The sequence below is a fragment of the Hevea brasiliensis genome, chromosome 9, assembly GCF_030052815.1.
Source record: "Hevea brasiliensis isolate MT/VB/25A 57/8 chromosome 9, ASM3005281v1, whole genome shotgun sequence".
Lineage (NCBI taxonomy): Eukaryota > Viridiplantae > Streptophyta > Magnoliopsida > Malpighiales > Euphorbiaceae > Hevea > Hevea brasiliensis.
Genome location: NC_079501.1, coordinates 71,427,643 through 71,439,969, shown reverse-complemented (window position 1 = coordinate 71,439,969; position 12,327 = coordinate 71,427,643). Strand labels below are relative to the sequence as shown.

At 34.9% G+C, this 12,327-nt stretch overlaps 1 protein-coding gene across 1 annotated transcript; it reads left to right on the top strand.

The window, feature by feature from the left end:
* Positions 1 to 504: 504 nt before the first annotated feature.
* On the top strand, positions 505 to 2,097 carry LOC131182891 (uncharacterized). The gene is made up of 3 exons (XM_058152247.1): positions 505 to 1,066; positions 1,265 to 1,323; positions 1,420 to 2,097. The coding sequence occupies exons 1-3, from the start codon at positions 505 to 507 to the stop codon at positions 2,095 to 2,097; spliced, it is 1,299 nt and encodes a 432-aa protein (XP_058008230.1).
* The last annotated feature ends 10,230 nt before the right edge of the window (positions 2,098 to 12,327 follow it).

The following is a 12,327-nucleotide window of genomic DNA, read 5'->3' as shown; positions in this document are numbered from 1 at the left end:
TGAAGATATAGATTTGGTGCTAAATTGGGAGAAATGTCATTTTATGGTGCAAGAAGGCATTGTTCTTGGACATTGATATCACATAGAGGAATTGAAGTGGACAAGTCCAAAGTAAAAGTGATTGAGAAAATGCCTCCACCAACTTCAGTGAAGGGAATTATAAGTTTTCTTGGGCATGCTAGTTTCTACAGGCGATTTATAAAGGATTTTTCAAAAATTGCTAAACCTCTTATAAATTTGTTAAATCATGATGTTCCTTTTAATTTTGACCAAGCTTGTTTTGATTCTTTTAACAGGTTGAAGGAAGCTCTAACAACAACCCCTATTATGCAACCTCCATATTGGTCATTGCCATTTGAGGTTATGTGTGATGCTAGTGACTTTGCTGTGGGAGCTATACTTGGTTAGAAAAAAGAGAAGAGGTCTTATGCAATCTATTATGCCAGCAAAACTTTAGATGATGCTCAAGTAAATTATGCCACCACTGAGAAGGAATTTTTAGCTATGGTATTTGTTGTGGAAAAGTTTATCTCATATCTGGTTGGATCAAAAGTGATTGTCTATACAGACCATGCCACCATAAGATATTTGATGAATAAAAAAGAAGCAAAGTCAAGACTGATAAGATGGGTTCTATTGTTACAAGAGTTTGATTTACGAATTAAAGATAAAAAAGGAGATGAAAATGTTGTAGTGGATCATCTATCAAGGATTAAGTATGAGAGTAAAGATGGAAATAAAGAAGAATTGCCAATTCATGAGTTTTTCTCGAATGAGCAATTGCTAGTTATTGTTGCTGCATTGCCATGGTTTGCAGATTTTGTCAATTACCTGTCATGTGGAGTTCTCCCACCAGATTTTAGCTATCAACAGAAAAAGAAATTTTTACATGATGTGAAATTTTATACATGGGAGGATCCACTGCTATTTAAGAGATGTAATGATGGTTTAGTTAGTAGGTGCGTGCCTGAAGAGGAAATAGAAAACATTTTAGAGCATTGTCATTCTTCTGACTATGGAGGTCATTTTAGTATGGATAAAACAATGGCTAAAGTACTTCAAGCTGGTTTTTATTGGCTACACATGTTCAAAATTATGAGAGAATTTATTTTGAGATGTGATAGATGTCAAAGAGTGGGGAACATCTCAAAGAAAAATGAAATGCCACAACAAGGAGTTTTGGAGATTGAGTTATTTGATGTTTAGGGCATAGATTTCATGGGACCATTCCCATCATCTTTTGGGAATAAATATATTTTGGTAGGTGTGGATTATGTGTCAAAATGGGTTAAGGCCATTGCTTCCCCTACAAATGATGCAAGGGTAGTAGTGAAATTTTTGAAAATTTTCATTTTCACTAGATTTAGAGCACCAAGAGCTATAAGCAATGATGGTGGATCTCATTTCTGCAATAAATAGTTTGAAAATCTTTTAAAGAAATATGGGGCTACTCATAAGGTAGCTACACCTTACCACCCTCAGACCAGTGGGCAAGTTGAAGTATGTAATAGGGAATTGAAGAGAATTTTGGAAAAAATCGTTAATCATTCAAGGAAGGATTGGTCATTAAGGCTAGATGATGCATTATGGGCATACAGGACAGCTTATAAGACACCCATTGGAGCTACACCTTTTAAGCTAGTCTATGGGAAATCATGTCATTTGCCAGTTGAGTTGGAACACAAAGCATATTGGTCAATCCAAACTTTGAATTTTGATTTAAAAAGTGCTAGAGATAAAAGATTACTTCAATTAAATGAACTTGAAGAGATAAGGTTGGATTCATATGAGAATGCTAGGATTTTTAAGGAAAAGACTAGATTTTGGCATGATAAGTATATTAAAAGAAAGGAGCTTAAAGAGGGTGACCTGGTTCTATTGTATAATTCTAAACTTAGACTCTTTCCTGGGAAGTTGAAATCAAGATGGTCTGCTCCTTTTAAGGTTGTTAAAGTTTATCCCCATGGAGCTGTGGATATTTGGAGTGAAAATTTTGCGATTTTTAAAGTTAATGGTCAAAAGTTCAAGATTTATATCACAGGCCAGCTCATTCAGAAGAGAACAAGTTGTTTCCTAGATAATCCACCAATTCACTAAATTAAGGAGGGTCAAGCTAATGACCTAAAATTAGCGCTCTTTGGAAGGCACCCAAAATTTTTCCTTATACTTAATTTTTCTTTTATTTTGTTTTATTTTATACCCCATTGAACTCAAATTTGACATTAAAATTTCTTTCTGCAGGTTAATGGAGATTTTTTTTTCAAGCAAATGAGTATGCTGAATTAAAGGAATAAGTGTTTGAGAAGTTGATGAATCTTATATTTGTCTTCCATGATGCATATTGTTCTTAACAAAGCCAAATCTGAACTAATTTGAGCTTTATGTCTTATTATAGCAACATGGTAGAGTGAAAGGCCATTTTTGTTGCAACATTTTGAGGAAATTGGTGAGAAATATAGGAACTTTCATGGTAATCAATAGCAGCATGCTTTTGATTTTACTTTTTGGTAATTAATTTTGATGTATTTCACTGAGATTGATATATTTGCCATTAGATATTTTGTGAAATTTCATGATACAATTCTGCTGAAATTTAGTCATATGAACAGTGTCTACAGCAGAATTTTGTTCCTTGTTCATGATTTTTTTTTTTTTAATGATAAGTTTGGGGTTGAATTTGAGTGTTATTACTTGTGGTGTGATTGTTAATGTGAATATTACTTAAATAATGTTTTAGTTTATTTTGGTGGACTAATGGATTTTAATTGTTCTTAGCGATTAATTGGGTTTCAATTGGGTTTTGAGTGAAATTTTAGTGCAAATTGTGTTTTTGGTTTGGTTTTAGTGTGTTTAGGATCACATTTTTAGGTTGTATATCAAGTCATTTTAGCACTAGGTTCAACATGATGTATGCTGGGGGTAGTGTCACCACCAAAACATGTTCTTAGCACTTTAAATTGCTAAAAATGTAAAACCTGCCAAGAGTTCCAAGGGTTCTCACATGTCTCATGTAGAACCTCATGTACAATCACACAGGGCATGTAACTTTTCCCTTTTATTCCAACATGCCTCATGTTATTCATCTCACACCAAATCACATAGGGCATGTCACCTCCCAACTATTCTCAATATGCCTCATGTCAGACCCTAGGTATGTCACCACTTAAACCTTTACCCTAGCCATCTCATTCCATTTTCATCTCATCAACCGCACGACTCAAAAATCTTCACTGTTCCTTCCATGGTGCGCACCAAAGAGCCTTCAACCCACATACCCAAGCTACCAGCCATAAAAATGGCTACTAATAGTAACTCTTCAACCCCAACACCAAATCCTACATCACCCAATGCTCAACCCAAAACACCCATTTTTGCCGCAAATCCCTAAAGTCCCGATACAAACCGTAAATCTCCTCCTCGCCAATCCTCTCATTCCACCCCTAATCCCGATAATGCAACCCAAAACGCCACACCTCCATCCCAAAAACACACAAAATCTGCCTCTTCAGCTATGTATGAGACACAAAAAAGAAAGAAATCAGTGCTTCGCTCTTCTGCTCCACCGAAACAACCTAGGGTTGTTTCCCCATGACCTGTTAGTGCCAAAACCCGCTCTGCTGCCCAAATTCCTATCTCACCACAAGTCTCTTTTGCTCCAACTAAGGTTCAATCACCTCTGCATCATTCACCAACAGTGTCTCAAACTACTCCAGTTATCCCTCAATCTGGTAATCAAGTAAACTCATCTTACCCATGGACTTTTAGAGACTTCGAAATGAGGAAAAATTATGAGGCACTTGCTAAAAAGAAATTCTAGCCACCAAGTACATTGATGAACACAGTCTCAGGGAGATAGGGCTTTATGAATCTGTTAGTGAATATTTGGAAAATATAGGTTGGAGTGATTTTGCGAAGATTCAAGAACCTGCTTCTAAGGAGTTGACATTTGAATTTTTAAGCTCACTGCAATTGGATTTCTAGCCCACAAACAATAACCATAGGGACAACATTTCCTTCAGGTGTTTGGGTCAAGACAGAGAACTTGACACTGCTCAAGTGAATGCCTTATTTGGTTTTTGTAATGATGGTGCAAAAGTGATTGAGCAGCAAAGAACTATTTATGACCCCCCTACATTTTGAAGTCAATTGCACCATATGGAAAATACTACAACCCTTGTTCTGCTAAGGCCTCAACTATCCAAGACCCTGCTCTAAGATACTTGTAAAGATTTATGTCTTACACTATACTAGGTAGAGGGCACAGTAATGGAGTTGTAGGAAAGAATGATTTATTCTTTTTATGGTGCATGAAAGAAAAGAAGAAGATAAACGGAGCTTATTTTCTTTGCTCTCATATAGAACACATAGGGTCTAAGAATTCAGCTGGTAGTATAGTTGTTGGAGGGATGGTGACTATAATTGCCAAATCATTTGGTTTTAACCCTGACCAGTATTGTAACACCCTCCCTGTAGCAATTCCGTACATTCTACTATTTCGGTGACCGATGTCAGTCCGGACAGCTAGAACGTTTGAAAAAATATTTTAACTAAAGTGAGGAACCATAATTAACTCAAATATTAATAAGAAAAATTTAGGAAAAATTTTAGAAATAAAATACAACCAAGTTAAATGAGCTGCTGCCCTAGCGATGGGTAACCTAGTGGGAAGTTACGGTTCTCGCAACTAGGAGCCCTAGACCGGAGGAAAAGTTCATAAAATAATTTTTGAGACTCCAGAGAAGGGTCATTAATGTTCCTATGACATTAGAATGCCAAGAAAATGCTTAGGAAAATTTTTCAATCGGTATAGACAATTTTAGTCTGTTAAGCCAAACGGAGGGCATTTTGGTCATTTCGTGTCACACCCTACCCCTCTGTAAGGCATAACATGATCCCATAGTATACCTAATGAATTACCAACTCCGTCTACTGATAACCCATTAAATACACTACAAGGGATTTTCAAAACTTTTCTTACTTCTTTTACAGTGGTGAGCACTATTTACAGGTGTTAAAACCTTTTTGAACTGAAGTGATAGAATTGACACATTTGAATTATTTGGAATTTCTGTAAAAATTTTGGCAGAGTGCCCTTTGTATTTTGGATAAAACAGTTCTTCAAAAAACCTGTAAAAAGCACTTCAATATTTTTCCAAATATCAACTCTAACAAAATTCAACACAATATTTTTCTCAACTCAATCCACAACAATTTTTCAGTATTTTCAAAGGATGAGATAAAGGAAATATAATACAAATTTAAAAAGTCAAAATCATTCATAATTCACTTTACAACTTCAATGTACAATTTTAATTTACAACTGCTCAAATAATTTACATACATATTATTACATGCATACATCAAAACCTATGTACATGGGTATATCTATGATATACCTGGAGCTGATCTGAATGTATCTTCAAGGAAGTTTAATCATTGCTCTATGCTCTTCTTACCTGCGACAGCATACAAAGCTATCGCTGAGTGGTGAACTCAGTGGTGCACAACTATAATTTAAAACATAGTACAATATACATTGATAAAATTTATAGTAAATAATTTGGAAATCTGAATACTCATCAAATTCCACAACTCAAAATATTCATTGCCAATAATGTAAATCATTTGTATAAATGACTTTGATCACAAAATTCAATTTATCAAATCATGACTATCCATTTAAATAATTCTAACGAAATCAATTATACATAAACCATAATTGAAATCAAAATTTCTTACCATTCAAAAGCCAGTCTGTATCTAAAAAATCATTATGTATTTCAAAAATCATACTGTATCTCAAAAATCATACTGTATCTCAAAACTCATTCTTTATCTCAAAAATCATTCTTTATCTCAAAAATCATTCTTTATCTCAAAAATCATTCTTTATCTCACTAACCATGCAAGACTAATCCGAAAGGGCCATATTCGATGTGATTCTAACTCCCTATGGTTGGGGAGGTCGAATCAGATTCTAACTCCCTATGGTCGGGGAGGTCGAATCATCGTGCACAGTACCATCACAATAATGAATCTTCCGCAAGGGCCATAACGATAAAATAAACTTAGATCTAACCTCAAATCAGAGGAAAATCTAAGCTTGTGCACGTACCATGGTAATCAAAACACAACTAACTCCATTATCTTCTCAACAAATGAGAGAGACGGGTAATAACCTAGTCAAGCATCTATAGTGAGATATAAAACAATATTACAATCCATTTAGTGAGCATAAATCACAATATAATTCGATTCAAAGTCAATTCTAATATCCAATAATTTTTTATGCTCATCACAATTCAAATCATAAATTTGCATTTTTCCATGAAAATTACCTTCACAACTCAAAACATGTTCTATTACAATTTTCCAAAACATAATTTGTTCAATCCATAACAATGCTTAATACTTGTGGAAATACCATTTTACAAAGCTGAATTCATACATACAATAACAATTTTCAATAATCATTGAATTAAATCCAATGCTTGTTAAACATAATACATAAGAAAAATATGTCATTTAATCATATGAAATATTCAAAGTAAAATCAGTTAAAAACTAGTTGTGCACAAACACAACTTAAAACAATAACATACAATTAATCATATGAAATATTATTCAGAGCAAAATCAGTTGAAAACTAGTTGTGCACAAACCTCTGATGACTGTCTCCTGGTCGGGACTCAGTGTTTCCTTCTCTTTTCCTGAGTCTTTAGTAACTGAGAAACACAATTTGAAGTGTTTCAGTGCTAAATTAAATTGTCTCTAACGATAATGTTCGATAAGTAATTCACTGAATTCAATTATTCACTGAAAACCTTTATTTGCTTAATCACCTAATATATCGACCCTCGATGCGTTCTAGGTAAATTAGGTTTTAACGTTATTAATATGTCCTATTCGATAGTATTTTAGGGTTGGTACGTTTTACCAAACTCGTTTCCTTGTTTAGTGCATTTTAATGCAACTTGCTGGATTCCGGGATACTAGTTTGACCTAGCCAAACGATCTAGTTCCCTCGGTTTTCGGGTTTCTTGTCAAAACTACAAACTTGTAGATCTATGTCTTATTGCACGCGGGGAAAAATTTTAGGTCAATCCGAGTTAAGTAGACCAAGTTATGGTCATTATACTATTGCTGGTCAAATGGTATCAAATTAGGTCAATTTTAGGTCAATTTGGTCAACTTTGGTTCGGCCAGTTTTTGGACCCGAACTTGTGCAAGCTTTTTGACTTACTTCTGGTCATTTCTGGGCTTTGGTGTCTTCATAAGACTTGTAGGTATGGGTCTTAACTATTCATGGTTAAAATTTCAGGTCAATTGGACCTATTTTGAGTGAGTTATGGCCTAAACATTAACTGCTGCCCAATTGGTCAGTTTTCAGGTTTCAATTGCACTTAATCCGAATTGGTCATTTTTTTACGTCACCTTGAAAGCAGAATTTTGGTATGCTTTCTCAATGAAAGTTGGCACATTTTGTGCCTAGTTTCACCTCCAATTGGTCTCATACCAATTGAGGTTACACATTTAAAGTTATAGGCTAAAATGCATACTGCCCTCTATATGCCTTTCAAACCCCAATTCAAACACACATTTAACTTGCTCTACTTTAAATCCCCATACCTAATTCTGATTTTATACCATTCCATATTCATTTATCACTTCTTACTATGGTCAATTTGGACAGAATACAAATATTCTCAATACATCAAATACAACCCTAAACCACAAAGTCCAAATTTAGCAATATATGCACATAAATACACCTAATCATTACATATAATTTCCACTACTAATTTACATACACATTCATCAATCCTTGGTACCATAATTCATCCAATAATTTCATCAAATTAAGTACTCTTCATTGAACTTCAAGGCTGCCAAAGATTTCCATTAGCTACGGTCTTCAATATCTCTTACCAAGTTCCAAATTCAAATGCACTAATTTCACACATACACATGAATTAGCTTGACTACTCATATAATACCTTTAATTTCTTTAATTAACTTCAATCCCCATCATATATATGTGAAAACAATTCAAAGTTCTTTAATCACTATGGCTGCCAAAAATAGTACATAATAATAACCCATCAAAACCACAAAATTTCTTCATCAATTCACTTATCTCAAGCTTCCTACAAACTTTACTTAAGAAGGAAAGGAATTTGAACACTTACCTATTGTTGGAGCTTGATCAAACCTCAACTAATCTCCTTCAAATTACCATCAATCTCTTTCTTGTGATGTGGGGAGCAAAGTTAATAAAGCAAGCTTTGGGGTTTGAGTTGAAAATGGTGGACTTTAGGAAGCTTTCAAAATTTGGCCATGGAGGAAGCTTAAGAAAAACAATTCGGCTAAGGGGTTCATGAGGGTTGAAGATGGGTCTTAGTGGATATACACATGTCCCAAACAGCTTTTATACCTCCACTAATTAATATTAAATTATTTTAATACTTAAACTTTCCAATATTCTAAATTACACCCCTTTATTTCATCCAATTCCAATATTTTATTCCAATTTCATTTTTTTTTTATGAATTTTCAAAATTTAATACTATTTATTTTTAATGGAAAATTAGATCAAAATTCAACTCTAGGGGTCAAATGATCAAAATGCCCATATTCGGGTTATATTCTCGATTTTTCGGTAACACCGAGTTTTACCGTTTTCTCGATTTTTCACTTTTCTTTGTACTAATTATTTAATTTTTATTTGATATTTCTAATGATATTTATACTTCAATTGATGTCTCTTTAGGTCCTAAAAATATTTTTCAGGGTTCCCCGCAGTCCAGGGCTAGTCAACGGTCCATGCCGTGACTTCCCGGTGCGGTCACTCATCGCTAGGATTCCCGGCTCGCTTAACTTGGCTACATTTCTTTGCTATTATTTTTCCTTTGTTTTTCTTGTATTTTCTTTTCTTGTATTTCATTATTTTATGTCTCCCCACTCATATTGAAGTGTAGTTCTAGGCATCCTAGCTGTCTGGACAACACTGGTCACCGGAGCAGCAGAACGCACTACCGAACTTAGGGGTGTTACATTTCGTCTTCAGAGATGATTTTTGACCAACTTGTCCATTTATCTAAATAAATTATATGACATAAAATATGAACAAACATTTATGAAAAATTATTTAAAAATGAATAGGAAAGGAAAGAAAAGAAAATGAAAGAAATTTAGCTTTATTACATAAGTATTATGTAAGCATAAGGTCATTAAAATATTTGGCCAATTAGAACTTAAGAAATACAATTATAATACACCAAAAATAAAGGAAAGAAGTCAAAAATTCTGGAACAACCATCTGCTCTCCCTCTCTTCGTCCTTGCCACACCATAGCCTCACCATGGCCAAGCTTTACAAAGCTTGATTTTCTTGGTTCTCACCCATTAAAGCCTAAGTTTCCCAACACAAAAACTTGTTCTTTCATCTTGGTGAATCTTTTGAGAGCAAAAAGAAGTGAAAAAGAAGAACCCTAGCAAGTTTGAATTTCACTCCATAAGAGGTTAGTGACTTAACTTGCTTTTCTCTTTCAATTCATGTTGGAGGAGTATGATTGAGTTTAAATTTACAAAGAAATTTAATAAATAACATGTGTATGCCCATCCCACATTTTTGGCAGCCTTGGATGTGGTAAGGTTTTGATGATTTCATGGGACTAAAATGGTAGTATGGCTGCCCTTAGTATTAGTCTCTTTAGTGGAGTAATGAAATGCAAGTTAAAATGCATGGTTTGAGATAGTTGAGCTAGGGTTTAGACCCAAATTGAGACTTTGTGAGAGTTTTAATGGTCATTTATTGACCATTTGGCTGTGTGTGAATCAGAAATGAAGTGGTTTGTGTAGTAGGAATTGAAGTTAGAGAGGCTGCCCTTGGTGACCTGCAGGACTAGGCATGAGTCCAGCAGGTTTGGGCAGCAATAACTGGAGTTTTAGAGGTTCAATTGGTGCAAGGCCAATTTTACATGAAACTAGACACATAATGGCACAACTTTGGTGAAGAAACCATGCCTAGAAAACCAAGCCAAGTTGACCTAAAGATTACCTTAATCCTGTTGACTTGCAATCTGCCTAGGTAAAATGACCAAATAAACAGTGTTTAGTCATTTGGTCATAACTCAATGTAGAAAGGTCCAATTGACCTGAAATTTTACCCACAACAAGCTGAGATATAGACCTACAACTTTCATGAATAAATCTAACCCAAATTATGACCATAACATGTTCAAAAAGTGACCTAAAGTCACTACTCAAAATACTATAGATTTGGTTAGTCCAGAAAATCTGGAAAATTTGTAATCCGGCCAGTTGTGATTTTTGAGCCATAACTTGAGCCACAAAACTTCAAATGGAGTGATTCAAAAAAAAATGTAACTAGACAAAATAAGGAACAACTTTTATGTTGACCACTTTGCCAAATTCCTACTGCAAAAATGAATAATAGAACAGTAAACACAAAGCTTGAAATCTGAAAATTTTGAACAATTAATATTAAACTTGGAAATGGTATTGGCAACCAATACCAACAATTTCAAAATGCAAAATGTAGTATGTTGGGAATATTATAACCAGTGTACCTATTGTCTATGCAAAAGTCAACATTTTTGTTAACTAATAAAATGAATAGTAACACATAAACTTAAATTTCAAAAATTATACAATTTAAGAATGCAACATGCCCTAGTACACCTAGCAAGATTGGTTTGGATAGGTTGGCATGCCAATAGGGTTCTGTTAGTAGTACTGCATATGGCTTCATGCCATTCTGTGTTTTATGGCCTCACGTGCCATTCTGTGACATAATAGCCTTTGGCTATGTTGATTGAGTTGTTATACTCGGATTTTTATCCCTGATAATTATGATAGCTTATTAGCTGTTCTGTTGCACATCGGGAGACACAATGTGACCGATGGTGTGATGGTCTGAGGTACTTAGTACCCAGTGCCAGTTTACCTGTATATCCAGTCCAGTCGACTAGTAGGGGTTACTCGGGCAATGATAATGAATCTTACAAAATTTTAATCAAATGTCCGAAATTAAGTCTACCTAAAATATAAACATACACTCTACATATTTATATTATTTTAGTTATTTTATTTTATTTTATATTGTCACCACTAAGCAGAATTGTTTAGCGCGTCGCTTTTGCCACGCGCAGGTACTGGAGACATAGCTGGAGAGTCCAGCAGACCTCATACTGGGTGAGCTTTCATATCTGCACACAGAGTTCAGAGTCACCTCACATTTGCAGTGCATTTGGTAGGGCATTAGGCCACTTTTGGTATTTCGGTATTTTGTATTTTATAAACTTCTGTAATGTATATTATAAACTCATGTAATTATGCTTTTGATGTAATTATTCATGAACTATGATCAGTAATAAATTTAAGTATCTTTTATTAAATTGAGTATAATATGAAGTGAATTAAATTTTGAGATATTGAAGTCAATTGAGAAATTGTGGAAAATATGTTGGTGGTTGACTGAGATTGAAATTATGATTATATTGGAAGTGTTTTTAACAGATTCAGAAGAATTGTTTTTCCAAATTACAGCCGGCACTCTGCCGGATTTTCTATAAAAGTTGCGAAAAAATTCAGATTTATCAAAAATTATAAATAAATGAATTAAAAGGGATAAATTGAAAGGGAAATATGAATTGGTGCTCTGGCACACTGAGTGGCATATCTTGCTCGGCTACACTGTAGATGGGTAAGGGGTGTCACATTTAATGGTATCAGAGCTTCGGTTTAAGCATTTCTGGGCCTAGATAGAGTGTATACCATTGCATTGAATTTATAACTGTTGAGGTGACACTAATGCAGATCTATTTGTTTTGTTATTTTGATCAGGATATGGATCCTGCTTCTCAAAGAGCAGTTGATGAAGAGGTGGAGAGTCGTGCTCCACTAAGGGCTAAATCTGGGGCCAGAGGAGAATCTGCTCCACCAGCAGCTGAGGCACCTGCCCAACCTCAGTTTGCATTATTTCAACAAATGACCGAGTTTTACCGATAAATGATGGGAGGCAATTCCACCACCACAACCACAGCCACAACCTCCACCAGCACCATAGAAATCCCATTTGGAGAAACTACGAAAACATAGGGCTGTGGATTTCTTTGGGAAGAAGGAGGATGATCCCATGACAGCTGAAAATTGGTTGGATAGAACAATCAGAGTGCTGAAACGGCTTCATTGCAGCCCCAAGCAGAACCTGGAGGGTGTTGTGTCTCTACTTCAGGATGATCCATACTAGTGGTGGGACACAGTAACCAGTGAGGTGCAACCGGATCAAATCACCTGGGATTAC